At 42.2% G+C, this 22,489-nt stretch overlaps 1 protein-coding gene across 1 annotated transcript in view; it reads right to left on the bottom strand.

Annotated features, from left to right (window-relative positions):
* Positions 1-710: 710 nt before the first annotated feature.
* Positions 711-22,489, bottom strand: part of PSMA5 (proteasome 20S subunit alpha 5) — a 28,097-nt gene continuing 6,318 nt past the window's right edge. The window contains exons 4-9 of the mRNA XM_075835651.1: positions 10,108-10,175; positions 9,918-10,025; positions 9,770-9,828; positions 9,366-9,468; positions 1,323-1,409; positions 711-935 (exon numbers count right to left, since the gene is read on the bottom strand). Of these exons, the coding sequence (XP_075691766.1) occupies positions 858-935; positions 1,323-1,409; positions 9,366-9,468; positions 9,770-9,828; positions 9,918-10,025; positions 10,108-10,175 (503 nt within the window). The 3' untranslated portion in view covers positions 711-857. The remainder of the gene's footprint in view (positions 936-1,322; positions 1,410-9,365; positions 9,469-9,769; positions 9,829-9,917; positions 10,026-10,107; positions 10,176-22,489) is intronic.

Below are 22,489 nucleotides of genomic sequence, written 5' to 3' on the forward strand. Positions count from 1 at the left end.
ACAGGTAATCAGTATATGATTGGTGGGGGTCTGACACCTGGAAGCTATGCAGGGTTCAGTACTGGAAGAAGGCGGCTCTGACCACTGTATAGCAGTCATCCTGGGTTACTGCAGCTCTGGCACTATTCACTTGAATAGGGGCAGAGCTGCAGTACAGCTGCTATACAGTGGTTAGTCTTCTGCTTCCAGCACCGACCCCTGCATAGCTTCCCGCTGATCGGTGCGGGTTCCGGGTGCATACTGATGACCTATCCTGTGGATAGGTCATCTGTAATATATTTTAAAAAGCCACCCAACCACCCCTTTAAACGTCTCACAAGCAGGTCCATCACTCTATAATGTACAGAGATATTTTGTGCCGCTTTGCTACTATCCTACGTGAAGCAAAGTTTTATTTATCTCCTCTAACTGTGAGAGGTGGGACTGTTATCGATAAAGTTACCAGAGGTGCAGGAAATCTTAGAGAAGTTAAAATCTCATGAGGTTTCTGCCTGCTGTTAAAATGAAGTAAAACTATGTCCAAATCACAGGAGGTAGACTCTACTTTTTTTAATTCAACATATTTGGAAAAAGTCTTGTTTTATTTTTTCTATCTCTTCAAGTCCTCGAGAGAATAAAATAGAAGTCAAATAGGATACCATTAATGGCTACATGCGTATAGATGATCAGTCATATATCTTGTGGTATTATATATGGATTATACACAACAATTCTCAAGAATAAGAAAAGTTTTTATTTGAGACAACTAGAACCTGCATCTATATACAGATACAATTAAAAAAAAAACATGGAAAACCAACTCCGGAACTGGCAGCTGTGGTCCAATCAGCTCTGGTGATTTCAGGTAGAGATGGCGCTCATATGTCCTTGATAACCTCTTCCAGCTCTTCCTTGCAGTACATGTGAAACTTCTTCCCGGGCTCTACGGTGGCAAGCTGAAGAGGGGGAGAAAATAAGACAACAGTTAAAATAAGTGATGGTGGGAGGAAAAAACCAGCAGAAGATGGACTGAGCAGCTGCTGCGAGTGTGATTGAGGTCAACAAAGAATCTCTGCTGCTGCAATACCCCAAATATAGCCACTGGCTACCACAATAGTTCATTGGATAGCACCCACTAGAGAGCATTCTCCCTATAGCGGCTAAAAAACTAAAGCAGAGCTTTTTACAGATGTAAAGCAATTTGCCCTCATGAAGTGGACACAGAGTGGTAAAATATAGAAGACATCACATACTCATGACAAAAACCGAAATGCTGTGCACTGCTGAATTTAACTGTTAAATGTTATAAAGGTTCAGAGTTCAAGTGCGAAAGAAAACCCTACCTCAATGTTTGTGGCATTCAGTTTCTCTTCCATCACCTGCTTTAGGATTGTGAGTGATGATTTAATGGCTTCTTTCAGCGTCATTGACTTAAAAGAAAAATAATATACAGTATACAAGAGCTTATATACTATGCATAGTAGTTTTAAACATGAACGCTTATTCATTGTATAATACAACCTTCTAATATACATTGTATATCAGTTCCCCACCATTTTCAAGATACCAGTTTGTCAGTGAATGAAAGCATTCTGGTTTACAATCGGAGGTTAAAAGACCATTCTGATCATGGCCAGCGGATGATGTAGTCATAAACCTTAGATAGATGTTGGCTGAACGCTCGTCAGTCTGACAGCTATTCCTCCTGACACACCTATACACATGTAGCCGTGCGTGCACGTATACTCAATGGGGAGAGGGAAAATAAACCGCTGCCGGACAGTTTGGCGGTAGCGTCTCTCTTATGAGAACCAAGGATCAGGCAGGTACGCCCGCCATTTATCTATTGTGTGTTGGCACTTTTAAAATAGGAGCACCGAAATAAGTTGGACATTATCAGGAAGGTTTTTCAGCTAATAGATGTAAGCAAGAATACTTCCATGTACAGCAAGCAAAAGTAATAAATTGAAAACACAATTAGAAAGTATTAACTGGGTTCACACGGTGCGGCCGCAACCGCACCTACGTGCAAGTCGGCATTGTTTTTAAGTGGTGTGCAGCTGAAAGCAGTGTGATAGGTAATGGCCGCACGGTATTGCAGCTAATCCTCAAAATACCGCCCTTAACCACCAATATACTTTAGCTAAACTCAATTTGAAAACTGTAGCGGGTGAAACTAGCCTTAAAGTTTTATTATACCTTAACGCTTTATCACGTAACTCTACATGATAACGGTTAAGGGAATGTATGGAGCGAGCTCACGTGCAGAACTCTCTCCATACACAGCGAGTGATGGCTGTTACACATCCGACACCTCACGGCAACGGGCGGAATCAAAGATCACATTGATTCCGCCCGTTTAACACCTTAAATGCCGCGGTCAATCGCGACCGCGGAATTAAAAGTGTTCGAATCAGAGGGGTGCCCCCTCAAACAAGCTATCGCGCCCCGTCCCCCCCCCGCAGCACGATTGGGCCGGTAACCACGGTTGTTATGGCATCCTGGGGTCCTAGCAAAGGACCCCAGGTCTGCCATCTGTGAAGCTCTACCTCCAGCAGGGCTTTAAAGCAGACTGTCAGAATCACGATATACTGCAATACATTAGGATCGCTGCTTCAGGTCCCCTAGGGGGGACTAATAAAACAAGTAAATAACAGTTAAATAAAGTTCCAAAAAATAAAGTATTAAAAGCTCAGAAAAAAATAAATTGCTGTTTATTGGTCACCTTAGCGCTCCCAAAAAAATGAAATAAAAAAAAGTAATCAAAAAAAGTCATATACCCCAAAATGGTGAAATGAAAAAAAGACAGCTCGCCCCACAAAACTTAAGCCCTCACACCGCTAAGTTGATGGAACAATGAAGAAAAAAAAAAAAAAAAAAGTTATTGCTCACAGAATATGGTGACACAAAAGATTTTTTTAATTTAGCAAAACGTTTTTTTACTTGAGGGAGCTTCAGTGGCGCTATCTACATGGGCACTGTCACTATCTAGAGTGGACACTGAGGGCACAGGCACTATCTACAGGGGCATTGCGGCACTATCTTCATGTCTGCTGGTAAACACACACGGCCGGGAAATAGACGACAATTTTTTAGACACACGGACGAAAAATGGCCATGAAAAACTTAGTTGATCAGTTTTTAACCCTTATTTTAGGCATTAATGACCAGGCAATTGTTTTTCCATCTTAATTTACTCCCCTAGTGCAGTGGTTCCCAACCGGAGAGCCGTCCAGGGGTGCCGTGGCACTCCGCTCATCCACTGCAAAAAAAAATATATATATATATTTTTTTGCTACAAGCTCCGCCCCCGACGTTGTAGCAGACGTGACGCGCCGACGTCCGTAACGAGTACCGCCCACCGCCTCCCACTCAAAGCCTGACGGAGGGAGAGGAGCCATTAACGCTGGGCAGGGTAAGTGGTTTTTTTCTTTACTTTGTTAGCAGTTGTGTGAGAAATGGAGCCGGAAGTTGTAGTCCTCTCTTACACCTCCTCCTGTAATGTCCTCTGATATCCCATAATAAAAGCCTGGACATGCTGGTAGTTGTAGTCCTCCTATACCTCCTTTCTGTAATGTCCTCTGATATCACATAACAGTCTTGGCATGTTGTAGTTCTCTATTATATCTCCTCCCTGAAATGTCCATTGATATCACATAATATTAGCCTGGACATGCTGGGAGTTGTAGTTCTCTATTATATCTCCTCCCTGAAATGTCCATTGATATCACATAATATTAGCCTGGACATGCTGGGAGTTGTAGTTCTCTCTTATATCTCCTACCTGAAATGTCCATTGATATCACATAATATTAGCCTGGACATGCTGGGAGTTGTTGTTGTTATTTATTCCTTCCCCAGGAGTAAGCACACTCTCTGTGATGGTCACTTTACTAGAGGGGCAGATGGTCATTTTATCGGGGGGGGGGGGGGGGGGGGGGGGAGGGGAGTGGGGGGCTGATGGTCATTTTACTGTGAGTGGCGTGCTGATGGTCTTCGAGTGGTTTCCGCCTCTGACCTCCCATTGAAATTAATAGTAGGCAGAAAAAAACCTGCGGCGCTCGTTTGGTGCATTTTTGTCTGCGGTCTTTGCATTCGCTTCAATAATTATGTGGGCAAAAAACACAGCAAAAAAAAAAAAAAAAGTCAAACAATGCTGTCAATTCAAAATCTGCCTCAAAAATCCTAAATGAATTTGGAGGCAGATTTTTAGTTTCTGCCTTACAAAAAAAACGTGTGAACATACCCCAAGAGTGTAGTGCTTGTTTTTAGTTTTGTAAACAATTTTTGGTAGGGGTGCCCTGAGAATTTTTTTCCTGGGGTGCCTCGAGCCTGAAAAGGTTGGGAAACTCTGCCCTAGTGTCTAAGCCTCTTTTGGCCTGAAGGACCAGACCATTTTTTTCAAATCTGACATGTATCACTTGAAGTGGTAATAACTTTTGATCCATTTTTTTCCTGTAACACAGAAGGTTTTATCAGAGAAACGCTACACAATATTTCCCAGATTCTGCCGTTTTTAGAAATATCCCACATGTGGCCCTAGCGTGCTACTGGACGGAAACACCGGCCTGTGAAGCATCTAGTGGATAAAATGTTATTTTACTTTATTCTGCGGGTCGATATGATTACGGCGATACCATATGTATATAGTATTTTTTATCTTTTACAGCGTTTGTACAAAAAAAAAAAAATCCCTTTTATGAAAAATAATTTATTTTTTGGGTCCCCATATTCTGAGAGCCATAACTTTTTTATTTTTGCGTTGACAAGGCTGTGTAAGGACTTGTTTTTTGTGGGACGGTATGTATTTTTTATTGGTACTATTTTGGGGTACATGCGACTTGATCACTTTTTATTCCATACTTTAGAAGGGATGGTGACCCAAAAAAAAAATAGCGATCCTGGAATGGTTTTATAATTTGGGTTGTTACGAACGCGGTGATACCAAATATGTGTACTTTTTTTTTCTTTAACGGTTTCATTTTTTTTTCCTATAATAAAAAGACTTATAGGAAAAAAAGGCAGATTTTTTTACTTTTTTATAACTTTTTTTTGTCCCACTAAGGGACTAGAAGACCTGCACCTCATCTTTATTCTAATACATTGCACTACCCACGTAATGCAATGCATTAGAGCTGTCAGCTATTCACTGACAGCAAGCCTATTAGGTTCCGCCTGTGGGAGGGACCTAATAGGCTGTCGTACGTGGGAGACCAGGAAGCCACTGTTGGCCTCAGATTCCCAAAGCAACGATCGGCATTCGTGCAACCACAGCGATGCCGGTCTCCTGGAAACTACTAAGATGCCTGCGATCACTTTTGATTGCGGCATCTAAGGTGTTAATGGCAGGGAGCAGACCTAGCTCCGTTCCCTGCCATTACAGCAGGATGTCCGCTGTAACATACAGCGGACATCCTTCAGGCTGATGGCGCAGGCTCAGCTTCTGAGCCCGCCGCGATCTTTCACCTGTGGCCGGAAACCTTTAAGCCCCGCCTCTGTGCGGGGCCTAACAGGCCGCCGTACCTGTTAGACAGGGGGCCAGTTAGGCCTCCTGTTGCCAACAGCCCATCGGCTAGCGTGGATACCCGGCTCTTTTAGCCGGGTAACCATGCTGCAATACTGTGATTGGTCAGTCACTACTGCCTGACCAATCATAGCGATGGCTGGCGGCACCGCGATTGTTCCGACGAGTCACATTGACTATTGGCTATCTGTAACAGCCGATGTCACTGTTCGGCCACCATGTGTTTTGATGCAGTGCAAACCATGACGTACAGTTGCGTCAAGGAGTTAAAGCGCTAAAACTTTATTTTTCCGTCGACATAGCTGTACGAGGACTATTTTTTTTTGCGGGATTAGTTGTATTTTTCGATAGCACCATTTTGGGGTACATGTAATTTTTTTAAATTAACTTTTTATAAAGGGGGCGGGAGGGGAATAGAAAAATAAACAGCAATTCCGCCATTGTTCTATGCGTTTTAAATTTTAGCCGTACATCATGTGGTGTAAAGAACAGGTTACCTTTTTTTCAATGGGTAACCCGATACCACATATGCATAGGTTTTTAATGTGTAACTACTTTTGCACAATAAAACCACTTTTGAACTAAAATAGCTTTTTCATCGTCGATTTTCGAGAGCCATAACGTAATTTTTCCGTTAATGTAGTGATACGTGGGATTGTTTTATGCAGGATAAGACGTAGTTATCATTGGCACTTTATCGGGGTTCATGGGACTTGATTAATTTTTACTAATACTTTTTGGGGGGGGGGGGGGGCAATGGAATAAAATAGCAATTCCGTCAGTTTGTTTTTTTGCGGCGTTTACCTTGCGGTTTAAAGTACACGTTAAACTTTGTTTCGGTCATTATGGTCGCAGCGATACCATATATGTGTACATTTATTTTTTTTACACTTCCTAAATAAAACCCCTTTTAAACCCCTTTACGCACCGGTACGTCATGGTGCAGGGGGAGAAATATGAAGCACGCTCCATATACTGCGGGTGTTGGCTGTGATTTACAGCAGACACCCAGGACTAACAGCCAGGAGCAGCGATCGCGCTGTTCCTGGCTGTTTAACCCCACAAATGCAGGTCTTAAAGAGGCTCGGTCACCACATTATAAGTGCCCTATCTCCTACATAAGGAGATGGGCGCTATAATGTAGGTGACAGCAGTGGTTTTTATTTAAAAAAAACAATTTTTACCACTTTATTAGCGTTTTTAGATTTATGCTAATGAGTTGCTTAATGCCCAAGTGGGTGTATTTTTACTTTAGACCAAGTGGGCGTTGTACAGAGGAGTGTTTGACGCTGACCAATCAGCATCATGCACTCCTCTCCATTCATTTACACAGCGCATAGGGATCCTGTTAGATCCTTATGTGCTGTCTTATACTAACACATTAACAATACTGAAATGTTTAAACAGTGAATACACTCCTCTGTACAACGCCCACTTGGTCTAAAGTAAAAACACGCCCACTTGGGCATTAAGCAACTCATTAGCATAAATCTAAAAACGCTAATAAAGTGGTAAAAATAGATCGTTTTTTTAAATAAAAAGCATTACTATCACCTACATTATAGCGCCGATCTCCTTATCTAGGAGATACGGCACTTATAATGTGGTGACAGAGCCTCTTTAACAGATGCCTGTAAAAATGACGATATACTGCAATACATTAGTATTGCAGTATATCGTACCAGCGATCTAACGATTGGTGGTTCAAGTCCCCTAAGGGGACTAATAAAATGTGTAACAAAGACGTTAAATAAAGTTTAGTAGTGAAATTTTTTTTTTCAAAAATACAAAATTTGAAGTTCACAAAACCCCCCCTTTTCCAATTTTTCCTCTAAAGTAATGTAAAAAAATAGAAAAAGTAAAACAAAATTGGTATTGCTACATCTGTAAAAGTCTGAACTATTACAATATAACGTTATTTAACGCGCACGGTGAACGCCGTAAAAGATAATAACCGCCAAAATTGCAGTTTTTTGGTCACCATAGCTCCCCAAAAAAAATAAAAAGTAATAAGAAGTGATCAAAAAGTCATATGTACCAATAAAAACTACAGCTCGTCCCGAAAAAATAAAAATGTTATGGCTCACAGAATGTGGTGTAACATGACTATTTTTTTTTCTAACAAAAAATGTTTTTTTTAAAGTAGTAAAATATAAAAAAAAAATATATATAGATTTGAGATCACCGTAAATCGTATTGACCCGCAGAATAAAGTTAGAGGCTCTGTCACCACATTATAAATGCCCTACCTCCTACACAATCTGATCAGCGCTGTAATGTAGAGAACAGTGGTTTTTAATTTTGAAAAACTATCATTTTTGACCAAGTTAGAAACAATTTTAGATTTATGCTAATTAGTTTCTTAATAGACAACTGGGTGTGTTTTTACTTTTTACCAACTGGGCGTTGTACAGAGGAGTGTATGAGGCTGACCAATCAGCATCATACACTTCTCATTGTTCCAGCCCATTGTTACAGTGTGATTGTGTAGTGAAAGAAGCTGGGCTGGAACAATGAGAAGTGTATGACGCTGATTGGTCACTTATTGGTCAGCCTCATACACTCCTCTGTACAACGCCCAGTTGGTAAAAAGTAACAAAAAAAAAACGCCCAGTAGTCTATTAAGAAACTAATTAGCATAAATCTAAAATTGTTTATAACTTGGTCAAAAATGATAGTTTTTCAAAATTAAAAACCACTGTTATCTACATTATAGCGCCAATCAGATTATGTAGGAGATAGGGCACTTCTAATCTGGTGACAGAGCCTCTAAATTGTTGTTTTTACCACATGGTGAAAGACGTAAAAACTGAGCCCCAAGAAATAATGGAGGAATCGCTATTTTTTCCAATTTCAGCTTCCCAGTACAATATATGGTACTTTAAAAGATACCAATAGAAACTACAACTACTCCCACAAATTATAAGCCCTCACACCACTCCATTGACGGAAAAATAAAAACGTTATGGCTCTTGGAAGGTGGGAAGTGAAAAACGAAAAATAAAAAAAATGGCTGTGTCCTTAAGGGGTTAATAGAAAAAATGCTTTTTTTGTTTTTCATTGACTAATCTTTATTACTTATTTTTTTTGGTCCCACTAGGAGACTTCACTATGCGATCTCTTGATCGCAGATATAATGCTTTGGTATACTTAGTATACCAAAGCATGATTGCCTGTCCGTGTAAAACGGACAGGCAATTAGGCCTGAGTCACACGAACGTGTTAAACGTCCCACGGACCTATGTAATTCAATGTGGCCATTCACACAGCAGTGGTTTCAACAGACCGTGTGAAGGGTCCGTGCGAAAATAGGACATGTCCTATCTGTTCAGGCATCCCTCAGCGCTGAGCACAGATGCACCTCGGACATGAAAAACTGCAGTTTTTCACCTCCGAGATCCGCAGCGCTCGTGTGAATCAGGCCTTAGTACGTGTCCCCGGCAGGGCCTAATAGGCATATAGCGTGGGTACGCCTGGGGGCCTTTATTAGGCCCGTAGACTGCCATGACACCCCATCGGAGGCCCGTGATTGCATTTGCAGGCTGCCCGATGGGTGAGAGATGGAGTTTCCTAAGACAGCCAAGCACCCGCTCCAACCTGCACGGGACACCCATGTAGGACTTAAACTCGGCGGCCTAGCCTAAAGCCTTAGTGACAGCCGTGAAAAGGCGTATTAGTGGTCACTAAGGGGTTAAAGGCAGTTTTGAATATATCTTTATAGCCCCTTCAAAAAAGCTGATTGGTGGGGGAGGTGGAAGTCAGACCCCCACTGATCACATATAGATGTAATTTCAGGTTATTATATTAGATAAAAACGAATGTATTCCTGTAGCGCATTGAATATTTCAATCTTTAAGCTCACCTTATGATAGACCTCTTGCAAAGAGCTCTGTGCCCCTTCAGATGCAGAGCCAATGGCACGAGCATCACACTGTACAAAAGTCCCTGAAGGATCCATGTGAAAGCTGCAGGACGACATGTCAACAGGTATTTACAAAAAGCCAACATAAAAAAACAAAATTCTATGAATCCATGATGTAAACCATGAAATGTGGAGATTCTGAAAAACTTGAATAACAGTAACACCAAACAGTCCAAAACACAAGCTAGACTTAGCTTCCAAAAGCTTTGGGGATTCTTTTTTAAATTCCTAATAATGCATCTTTAAAAATAGGTAAAAAAAAAACACAATTTCAAAAAGTACAGAAATAGTCAAACTATCAGTCCCATCAGACGTTTACAGTATACCATATGTAGGCAACTTACAGCTGAGGCCCTTTCTCATCTGCTCCACCGAACAGTAAGGCAACACCAAATGGTCGAGACTGAAACAAAAATTTTGGAAATTTACACAAAATTGTCTGAATTAAGCATGTGAAGAGCAATATCACAGTATCACAGCAATATCACTTGCCATTGCTCCAGGATCAGCATCTTCTTCCCCAAACTGCAATGCTAAGTTAGACACAGCCTGTGTGACACTTTCTACAGTCATGGTCTCATTATACGTGAACCAGTGATTCTGGAAAGCCATAGAAGACCATGTCAGAAACTATGCAAACACAAGAGGCAGCGTTGGGACAAGGGTTCAAATATGTTCTTACCTGGGTTTCTACTCTAGCCTTATCAATTAATGTCTTCGCATCTGCAATCAATCCACTCATGGCACAGCCTGTATTGGAAATAAATAAGTCTAGTGTAATCAATCAAAAGTTACAATAAAACATTAGTAAAATATTTGATCATAAACGGAGAATAGAGATTATTTTAGGACCGCATAGTGTGTTAGGAGGCTTCGTTCACACTAGTATTTTTCTTTCATATTTTACAACTTAAGGCCTCATGCACACGACCGTAAAAACTTCCGTAATTACGGGCCCGTAGACTTCTATTGGCCACGCGTACCTCCCCGTATGCTTATAAGAAGGTGCCTGTGCCGTTGAAAAAGATAGAACATGTCCTATTTCAGGCCGTAATTACGGGCGACTACGTGTGCACCCGTAATTACGGGAGCGTTGTTAGGCAATGTCAGTAAATAGTCACTGTCCAGGGTGCTGAAAGAGTTAAACGATCGGCAGTAACTGTTTCAGCACCCTGGACAGTGGCTACCGATCACAATTTAGATAAAGCTGTAAAAAAAAAAAAAAAAAAAAGAGAAGACGTTCATGCTTACCTAGAACTCCCTGCTTCTTCCTCCCGTCCGGCCTCCTGGGATGACGTTACAGCCCATGTGACTGCTGCAACCAATCACAGGCCATTCACTGGCTGCAGCGGTCACATGGACTGCCGCGTCATCCAGGGAGGTCGGACTGGATATCAAGAGAGGGACACGTCACCAAGACAATGGCCGGGTAAGTATGAATTTCTTTTACTTTTATTACGGAAAGGGCTGACCCTTCGCTCTATCCTGCACTGATAGAGAACGGGCTGCCGATTAGTGCAGTGCAATTTTGCAGCCAAAAACGTGCCCGTAAATAATGGTGTAATACGGGTCGAATACGTGTGACCAAGGACCCGTATTTACGCCAGTATTTACGGGTGGACAAAAATACGGTCATGTACAGGAGGCCTAAGCTGCAGTTTTATCTGCTACAGCAGAGGTCACCGAACATTTGGAGGTTGCGAGCCGCTTTCAATGATAATAGATGGTGTTGAAACTGTCGCTTCTAGAGATGACCGATTAATATTAAAAGAGTTGTCTCGAAGACAGCCCCTGTCCATTCATCCTACTAGCCAGACCAGAGAGACACTTTGAAGGAGTTGCTCCTGTTCTGGCGGACTCGGGTCGTCCTTGTATTAGATAACATGAATGGCCGTCACGTGAGGGTACGAACACACTAGGCAGATACACAGCGTAAAAATACACATCGTATCCGCGCTGGTAGCCACAGGGAATTCCGTCCAAAAACCACACCAAATTTGTGGTGCAGTTTTTCGGATGGATAGAGAATATATATATATATATATATATATATATATATATATATATATATATATATTTTTACACTCACCAAGCCGTAGTCAAGAAGACGGGTCCCTCTTTTCTGCGCATAGCCCTTTTCTCCTGGGATGTGGCTGTAGACTATGTTACTACTGCAGCATTTTTTTTATTGGGGTTTACCTCACCATTGCATTCAATAGGGTAAACTCGCAAGAGAAGAGCAGCTGATTTTTTTTCGCTGTGTGGATGAGATTTGTTCTGTGCTGTACTAAGGAGGCAGCTAGATACCCTGGTAACTTCCGCTTTACTCTTTGTGTAATAAACCAACAGGTCCTGATTTTTCTTTGAATAGTATTCTTTCATGTATGATCTCAACTATGTGTGGAGACTATATGCGGACTCTGCTATTGCCACCTATGCATATACCTTTGCAAAAAAATTCTTCGGATATGTGTATTTTTGATGCCTAAAAACTGACCCTAAGCCCTTATTCACACGACAGGGTTTCCCGGCCGGGTGACGGCCGTTCATAAATCGGCTGTCACCCGGCTGCATTAGGAACAATAGACCCCTAATGGGGCTATCCACACGACCGATTTTTTGACGGCCCGGGAAACCTGGCCGTCAAAAAAATGGGATATGCCCTATTTTCAGCCGTTTACCCGGCCCCGATAGAAGTCTATGGGGCCGGGTAATACACGGCCATCACCGGAATGTGTCCCGAGGGATGGCCATGTATTCCGTCGCTCGCGCTCCCTCTCCAGTGCAGAGTGCATGTGAGGAGGAGGTGGAGGAGTCTTTTTACGCTCCCTGTAGAAGTTGGAATCTCCAATCCCCGGCCGGGGATTGGGGATTCCGCTACAGGAGAAGTGAATGACTAAGCTGTCCATATATGGACACAGCGACGTCACTCACTTCTGAAGCGAAATCCCCGACCCCGTGGCCGGGGATTCCGCTACAGGAGAAGTGAGTGACTACGCTGTCCATATATGGACACAGCGACGTCACTCACTTCTGAAGTGGAATCCCCGACCCTGTGGCCGGGGATTCCTCTCCAGGAGAAGACAGTGACTAAACTGTCCATATATGGACATTGAAGTCCGTGACTTCTCCTGGAAGGGGGGGGGGGGGGGGGAATGGGTGTAACCTACAGGGGGCAGGGTGGCAACAAATTTAAATGAAATTCATCAGATTTTAAAAAACTGACAGGGAAAAAAACATCCGTTAAAAACGGCAACATGGCCCGGAACTGATGCAAACCGGTTGGGAAAAACGGCCGATTTTATCGGCCGACACTCGGTCCCTGTCGTGTGAATGAAGCGTAAGGCCTCATTCAAACGACAGGGTCCGAGTGTCGGCCGATAAAAACGGCCGTTTTTCCCGGCCGGTTTGCATCCGTTCCGATTCAGTTCCGTGTTGCCGTTTTTAACGGCCGATTTTGACCCGTTTTGCATTCGTTTTTTTCCCTGTCCATTTTAAAATCTGAGGAATTTCATTTAAATTTGTCGCCACACACAGCCCTCTGTAGATATTGCCACAGCCCCCCCGGCAGGTAATGCCACAGCCCCCCCGGCAGGTAATGCCACCCAGCCCCCTGTAGGTAATGCCACCCAGCCCCCCTTCCAGGAGAAGTCACTGACTTCAATATCCATATATGGACAGTGTAGTCACGGACTTCTCCTGGAGAGGAATTCCCTGCCACAAGTCGGGGATTCCGCTTCAGAAGTGAGTGACGTCGCCGTGTCCATATATGGACAGTGTAGTCACTCACTTCTCCTGTAGCGGAATCCCCAATCCCCGGCCGGGGATTGGGGATTCAGACTCCTACAGGGAGCAAAAAAAGACCCTCCTCCTTGTCACATGCACTGTGAGGAGGAGGAGGTGGAGGTGAGAGCGCGCGAGAGACGGAATACATGGCCATCACTCGGGACACATTCCGGTGATGGCCATGTATTACCCGGCCCCATAGACTTCTATGGGAGCCGGGCGAACGGCCGAAAACAGGGCATTACCCCTTTTTTGACGGCCAGGTTTCCCTGGCCGTCAAAAAAAAAAAAAAAAAAAAATCGGTCGTGTGAATAGCCCCATTAGGGGTCTATTGTTCCTACTGCAGCCAGGTGATGGCCGATTTATGAACGACCGTTACCCGGTCGGGAAACCCTGTCGTGTCAATAAGGGCTTTGAGACTATATGATTGTAATTTTTTTTGTTGTGAAAACGAAATGTAGATGTAATTCTATCTGCATCAGGACACCCCATACAAAACTTTCTTCAGCGTTGTCTATTTGTTGATAGCATCTTTTTTAGTAATTTACTTTTGTACTCTTAATGGAAATGAAATTAATTTGTTTTAAATTTATTTTTGTGCTATGCATGGTTTATATGCTCCATAAGTTTCAATTTTGGCTGAATACTGTACTACGCTACAGATTTTCCACAACGAAATCCATTGCGGAAAATCCGCGGCGTTTAAGCTACATTTCCTTTGCAGCGGCTTATATCCCTATTCTGCCTAGGCCATACCATGACCTATAGACCTCCACATGGAGGAAAGGATAGATTTCACTGACTCAATACCAAATAATCTTATAAAGGGAGGGAATATATAAGATGCTGTCATGAGCTCCAATAAAAACAATTACCGGTAAGCAATTACTGTTTTTTCATCGCTCATGATAGCACCCATGCGAGACTAGAGGTTTAAAAAGGGGTATGTGGAGAACTCCACGTAGCTGCCTTACAAATTTGAGAAAGAGAGGCTCCTGCTTTCTCAGCCCAGGAAGTAGCCACTGACCTAGTTGAATGAGCACCTAACCCTACTGGTGGAAGAAGAGATAAGGACACAAGCTAAATGTATTGCCTGCTTAACCCCTTAAAGAATAACTAAACGTTCGATCAACTTTTTATTTTCTAGCATGTGTAATATAAATATACTTTATTAATGAATTTGGGCTCCTTTTTGTGTTATGTGTTTTAAATGGCCACTGACTTTTCTACCACATTTTATTGCTTATATTTCTCCTGTTGCTAGCAGAAATCCGTACACCGTTTGAATGTATCAGTGTACGGATTCTGCTGCCTAGAGGTACGGGTGGGTGGTGGCCCCATCCGGACGTCAGATGTGCACGCCCCTATCGTGACATCAGGAAGGTCTCTCGGCCTCTATATACTACACAGTTCATGGAAGAGACACTGTGCACTGGTTTCTGTGATTATCCCCCTGTCTCAGGACACTTTAATCTGAGCTGCTAATTAGCATCAGATAAGACTAGGACTGCTCTGTCCATCTGTCCCGTCCCCTCCCCCCTCTCCTCCAAGCACCCTGCCGTTCTGTCTCATCTTCCCTGCACTTGCCAGGGAAAGTGAAAAACTCTGATTGCTTTCTCCTGGAATGTGCATTCTCCTGGAATGTGCAGAGATATTTACATCTCTGTATATAATGTGTGCTGCTGTGCATAGCTCAGTGCACGCTCACAGTATTGTAATGATCACCTCAGAGTTCACTGCCCATGAAAGATAGACAGATCGTAACATCACACACAGTAAGACACGCCCCTAGCAACCGGCCAGAATCAGGAAGTGTGAGAAAAAGAGCTGCAAAAAAGGTACTTTGAAGTGGAAAAAATTGCTAGGAGTAATGTATTCACATAGAGGGACATAATAGCAGTTTAAATATATTTTTTTTTTGCGAAACTTTAGCTACACTTTAAGGACACAGCCTGTTTTGGCCTTCACGACACAGCCGATTTTTTCAAATCTGACATGTGTCCCTTTATGTGGTAATAACTTGGGAATGCTTTCACCTAGCCAAGCGATTCTGAGAATGTTTTCTCGTGACATATTGTACTTGATGTTAGTAAAAAAAATTGTCGATAAATTCAGTATTTGTGAAAAACACCAAAATTTTGAGAAAATTCGTACAAATTAAAATTAAAGAAATACCACACAAAATAGTTACTAGTTAACATCCCCAATATGTCTACTTTATGTTTGCATCGTTTTTTGAACATCCTTTTATTTTTCATCAACGTTACAAGGCTTAGGGTATGTTCACACGATGAGAGGCATTTACGTGTGAAAAGACAGACTGTTAACAGCTGCCTCGTTTTACACGTAAATGCTCCTCCTCGCATTTTGCGAACCGTCTGAGACGCTCGTAAATCTTGAGCTGTGCTTCATTGAGTTCAATGAAGAACAGCTCAAATTACGTGGCAAAGAAGTCCCCTGCACTTCTTTGCCGAGGCAGTCAATTTACGCGTCGTCGTTTGACAGCTGTCAAACGACGACGCGTAAATTACAGGTCGTCTGCACAATACGTCGGCAAACCCATTCAAATGAATGGGCAGATGTTTGCCGACGTATTGTAGCTCTATTTTCAGGCGTAAAACGAGGCATAATACGCCTCGTTTACGCCTGAAAATAGGTCGTGTGAACCCAGCCTTAGAACTTTAGCAGCAATTTCTCACATTTTCAAGAAAATTTCAAAAGGCGATTTTTACAGGGGCCAATTCAGTTTTGAAGTGGCTTTGAGGGCCTTATATATTACAAAGTCTCCATAAATCACACCATTTTAAAAAATGCACCCCTCAAAGTATTCAAAAAGTTTCTTAATCCTTTAGGTGTTTCACAGGAATTAAAGCAAAAATAGATTTTGCGAAAATTAATTTGTAATAAAAACAGCACGGTGTCAGCTGTGACATACAGCTGACACCAGCGGCTGATTTCGCAGACTCAGCTTCTGAGCCTGCACAATCTTGAAACTGCGGCCGGACGCCTTTTAAGCCCCGCCTCTGGGCGGGACCTAGCAGGCTTCCGTACTTGGCAGACGGGAGGCCATTGTTAGGCTTCCGATCTGCCGGAAGAGTCATTGGAACCCCGTAATTTCATTGCAGGGTTCCGATCGGCTTGTAAACGCCATAGATGCAGCTCTCGGTTTTGACGGCTGTATCTAAGGGGTTAAATCGGCCGGATCGGAGGCTAGCTCCAGTCCTGGCCTTGAAGCAGTGATAGCGTTAAAGAGGCTCTGTCACCACATTATAAGTGCCGTATCTCCTATATAAGGCGCTATAATGAAGGTGACAGTAATGCTTTTTATTTAAAAAACGATCTATTTTTACCACTTTATTAGCAATTTTGGTTTATGCTAATGAGTTTAATGCCCAAGTGGGCGTGTTTTTACTTTCGACCAAGTTGACGTTGTACAGAGGAGTGTATGACGCTGACCAGTCATGCACTACTCTAAACTCATTTACACAGCAGCATCGCGTTCTTACTAGAACACTATGTGCAACCACATACACAGACATTAACGTTAATCAAGTGTCCTGATAATGAATATATATGACCTCCAGCCAGGACGTCATGTGTATTCAGAATCCCGACACTTCTGAATCTTTTCTGTGAGATTTCCAGCAAGGGAAACAAGATCTTGTTTACCTCGTAATCTCGTGAGACTACGCATGGCTTGCTGGAATCTCACAGAAAAGATTCAGAAGTGTCAGGATTCAGAATATACGACATCCAGGCTGGAGGTCATGTATATTCATTATCAGGACACTTGATTAACGTTAATGTCTGTGTATGTGGCTGCACATCGTGTTCTAGTAAGAACGCAATGCTGCTGTGTAAATGAATGGAGAGAAGTGTATGACGCTGACTGGTCAGCGTCATACGCTCTGTACTACGCCCACTAGGTCGAAAGTAAAAACACGCCCACTTGGGCATTAAGAAACTCATTAGCATAAAGCTAAAAATCGCTAATAAAAGTGGTTTCAAATAGATAGTTTTTCTAAATAAAAAGCATTACTGTCACCTACATTATAGCGTCGATCTCCTTATGTAGGAGATACGGCACTTATAATGTGGTGACAGAGTCTCTTTAAGCTATCACTGCTTTAAAACTGTCTGCAGACGCGTCTGCCGACACAGTGCTGTTAATGCTGTGACGTAATAGTCAGTCAGTTTGTGTTAACAGGACATCTGTGACGGACTATTACGTCACATAGCAGGAAGGGGTTAATCCATCTGACAATGGATACTGTAGAAGCCTTACTATCTCTACGAGGTCCCTGAAAATGTAGAAGATTTTCATCTTTCCTCCAATGAGAAGTAACTTCTAGATATCTCAGGAGACATCCAGGAAGTAGAATCTTTCTTCCCTGAATGTTCTCTGGGTCAGGAAAGAAGGAAGGTAGCATGACATCCTGTGAGGTATGGAACTTAGACACTACCATTGGAAGGAAGGAGGTGAGAGGTTTAAAAGATCACCCTGTCAGCCAATACCTTTGTATAAGGGGGGGGGGGGGGGTAAGCTGAAGAAACCTGAATTGCGGAAATCCTCCTGGCAGATGTAACGGCCATAAGGAAAGTACATTTTATGGATTGTAGTCTGCTAGAAATATTTTCAATAGGCTCAAAGGGACTTTGAGAAAGAGCCGAAAGGACAGTATTTAACCCCTTAAGGACGCAGCCTAGTTTTGGCCTTAAGGCTCAGAGCCCATTTTTCAAATCTGACATATTTCACTTTATGTGGTAATAACGTCGGAATGCTTAAACCTATCCAAGCGAGTCTGAGATTGTTTTCTCGTGACACATTGGGCTTCATGTTCGTTGTAAAATTTGGTCGATATATTCAGTGTTTATTGGTGAAAAATGGCAAAATGTAGAGAAAATGTTGAAAAAATAGCATTTTTCAGAATTTAAATGCATCTGCTTGTAAAACAGATGATTATACCACCCAAAATAGTTACTAGTTCACATTTCCTATATGTCTACTTTAGATTGGCGTTGTTTTTTTGAACATTATTTTATTTTTCTTGGACGTTACAAGGCTTAGAACATAAACAGCAATTTCTCATATTTTTAAGAAAATTTCAAAAGCCTTTTTTTTTTTAAAGGTACCTCTTGAGTTCTGAAGTGGATTTGAGGGGCCTATGTATTAGAAACCCTGATAACACCCCATTTTAAAAACTAGACCCCTCAAAGTATTCAAAACAGCATTTAGAAAGTTTTTTAACCCTTCAGGCATTTCACAGGAATTAAAGTGGAGGTGAAATTTGCAAATTTAATTTTTCTTGCTGAATTTCAATTTTATTTTAAAAAAAATTCTGTAACACAGGTTTTACCAGAGAAACACTACTAAATATGTATTGTCCAGATTCTGCAGTTTTTAGAAATGTCCCACATGTGGCTCTACTGTGCTCGTGGACTAAAACACAAGCCCTAGAAGCAAAGAAGCACCTAGTGCATTTTGAGTCCTCTTTCTTATTATAATATAATTTTACGCAGCATGCCAGGTTTGAAGAGGTGTTGAGGTGTCAAAACAGTAGGAATCCCCCAATAGTGACCCCATTTTGGAAACTACACCCCTCAAGGAATTCATTTATGGTTGTTGCTACCATTTTGACCGCACAGTTTTTTCACAGCACGTATTTGAATTGGGCTGTGAAATTAAAAAAATGACATTTTTTCCAATAAAATGTCATTTGTGATCAAAATTTCTTATTTTCACAGGGAACAAAATACCCCATTTTGTTGCCCAATTTGTCCATAGTGCGGCAATACCCCATTTGTGGTGATAAACTGCGGTTTGGGCCCATGGGAGGGCTCAGAAGGAAAGGACCACCATTTGGCCTACTGGGGATTTTCTAGTGCGAAGTCATGTATGCAGAAGCCCCTGAGGTACCAGTACAGTTGAAACCCGCAAGAAGTGACCCCGTTTTAAAAACGACACCCTTAAGGCATTCATCTAGAGGTGTAGCGAGCATTTTGACCGGAGACATACACCCCATAAACTGTAATGTGGGTTCTCCCGGGTATGGCAATACCCTACATGTGGCTGTTATCAGCTGCCTGGGCACACAGCAGGGCTCAGAGGGGAAAGACGAGGGGGGATAAGCTGTGCGGAGTGCATCAGGGTAAGTAAAATTGGGGTAAATTATAAACAAAGGGATGTATGATAAATTTAAAAACACTTTCATACAGAGCTCTGGTTATTCGGGACACGTGTCACATTGATATATTGTGTCATCCCCTATAGCAAACTTTGGCAAGAACGGAAAAAGTCAAAAGAGGTGCAGTTTGGGGAACTTCTCCTGGAAAGTGTTGCCGCCCTGGTACGATGCGTGTGGCCCCGCTTCCAGAAGTACTGGACCTTCTTGGTCCCTAAAGATTAGGTTCTTGATAATCACCTCTTGAAATTCCAGGAAAGTTCCCCTCTGGCCTGCACATCGATGTAGCACGTACGCATTGTACAAAGCCATCTGTATGCTGTGCACGGCCAGCTTCTTATACCACACCGCATGGCGCTTCAGGACTTGATCTTACAAGTCCATCCCTCCCATGTACCTATTGTAGTCCAGGATGCAGTCTGGTTTGGGGGTGGCCCATATATGAGGGGCCCATATATTAGAAACCCCTATCAAACACCCCATTTTAGAAACTAGACCCCTCAAAGTATTCACAACAGCATGTAGAAAGTTTATGAACCCTTTAGGTGTTTCACAGAAATTTAGAGCAAAGTAGAGGTGTAATTTACATTTATTTTTTTTGTCAGAAAATCCTCTTTATACAATTTTTTTTATAACACAAAAGGTTTTATCAGAGAAACACAACTTAATACTTATTACTCAGATTTGGACTGAAGCACCGGCCTCCAAAGCAAAGGAGCACATAGTGGATTTTGAGGCCTCTTTTATTAGGCACCATGTCCGGTTTAAAGAGGTCTTGTGGTGCCAAAACATTGGAAACCCCCCCCAAAAGTGACCCCAATTTGGATACTAGACCCCTTGAGGAATCCATTGTAGTTTTCTTGGGGTGCATGCGGCTTTTTGATCAGTTTTTATTCTATTTTTAGGTTGCGTGGTGACTAAAAAAAACCAGCAATTCTACTATTGTTTTTTTTACAGCGTTCACCGTGCGCTATAAATGACATATTCACTTTATTCTGAGGGGCGATACGATTATTGTGATACCAGATGTTTATAGTTTTTTTTATGTCTTATGGCGTTTGCACAATAAAATACGTTTTGTAAAAAATCATTCACCTTTTGTGTTACCTTATTCTAAGAGCCATAACTTTTTTATTTTTCCATCAATAAAGCCGTGCGAGGACTTATTTTTTGCGTAACGAACTGTAGTTTCGATCAGTACCATTTTTAGGTACATGCAACTTTTTGATCTCTTTTTATTCAATTTTTTGGGAGGTGAAGTGACCAAACAATTGTGATTCTGGTACGGTTTATTATTATTTTCTTTTACGGCATTCAGTGTGCGGGATAAATAACGAAATAATTTTGTAGTTCAGGCCGTTACGGACGCGGCAATACCATTTATGTATCGTTTATTTGTTTGTTTATATATTTTTATTAATAATAAAGGACTGATAAGGGAAAAAGGGGAATTTTACTTTTATTTTCTTATTTTTACACATCTTTTTTTAACTTTATTACTTTGTCCCATTAGGGGACTTGAGGGCAGGAGGCCCTGATCGCAATTCTAATACACTGCACTACATGCGTAGTGCAGTGTATTAGAACTGTCAGCTACTCACTGACAGCAAGCATAGTGGGTCCGGACGTTGTCAGGACCCACTAGGCTTCCGTCTATGGCATAGCCGGACGCCATTGTTTGGTGTCCAGTTGCCATAGTCACCATCGCCGGCCGCTATCGTGTAGCAGGCCGGCGATGGCAGCTTAACCCCTAAAAAGCCGCGATCTCTATAGAACGCGGCTTTTAAGGGGTTAATCAGCGGGGACACAGCGATCGGTCCCCGCTGTAGGAGCTGTGACAGCTGCTGTATGAGACAGCAGCTGTCACAGCTCCTGTATGTGTCGGGAGGACGGCCGAAACTCCCGAGACGTACTGTTAGGTCATGGAGCGCGAACGATACAGCTGCCATCACCCAATAGTACGTCCAGAAGCGGGAAGGGGTTAAATCCCACGGCGGTACTACATACCTAAGAGTGGGATTCAGACGTGATGATGCTCGTATAAACCTCTTTACCCAGGGATGTTCGGCTAGGCGAACATCAAAAAAGAAACTCAATACCGTGACCTGGACCTTCAGAGTACTGGGTCTAAGTTGTTTGTCTATACTTGCCTGTAGAAAATCTTGAATGACTGGTATGTTAGGATCGGTCAGAGGATCTTGTTCTGAACCTACGAACTTAGTAAAGGTTTTCCAAAATGTGTCACTTTCTTCTTACTGGCTAACAGTGTGTCTACTACCTTGCCCAAAAGACCTTTTCTAAAAAGAATTGACCTCTCAAATAGCGTGCCGTCAATTGAGGTTTGTTAAGATGCGGATGGAAAAGGGGACCCTGAAAGAGAAGATCCTACCTGATGGGAAGGACCCAATGAGGAGCTACTGACAGGGACATGAGCCAAGTGAACCAGGCTCTCCTGGGCCACCTTGGAGCAAATCAGAATCACTGCAGATCAGTCTTCCCGGATTTTCTTTAACCCCTTCCCGTCGTAAACAACTTTTTATTTTCATTTTTTCCTCCCCACTTTCCAAAAACCATAACTTTTTCATTTTTCTGTCTAGTCCTATGAGGGCTTGATTTTCGCGGGACGAGCTGTAGTTTTTCATAGCACCATTTATTGTGCCATATAATGTACTAGGAAACGGGGAAAAAGTTATTTGTGGGGTGGAAAGTTAAAAAAAAACAGCTATTCCTTCATTTTTTTCTTGCGCTTTGTTTTTATGGAAGAACCCATTTAGTAACTCTGCCTTCTCTTGATCCGCTGTGACCATCTCCCCATTGCCACTATCTAGGGGTCCTACCTGTTCATACCTTGGCTTCTTTGCATTTATATACTTGAAGAATTTTTAGGGATTTCTTTTACTATCCTTGGCCACCAGTTTTTGCTGGTTTTATTAAGCTCTTTATAAATTTACAAAGGCTACAGCTGTACCTCAGATTTTTATTTTTCAAATGCCTTTTTTTGTCATATATTGCCCTTTTTAAAGGCAGACTTGACAAAGGGGTTTAGAGTGAGATGATGATAAAGTTTTTTTTTACAGTACTGGCTTTACTAGAGTT

Source organism: Rhinoderma darwinii, chromosome 8 (genome assembly GCF_050947455.1).
Source record: "Rhinoderma darwinii isolate aRhiDar2 chromosome 8, aRhiDar2.hap1, whole genome shotgun sequence".
Taxonomy (NCBI): domain Eukaryota; kingdom Metazoa; phylum Chordata; class Amphibia; order Anura; family Rhinodermatidae; genus Rhinoderma; species Rhinoderma darwinii.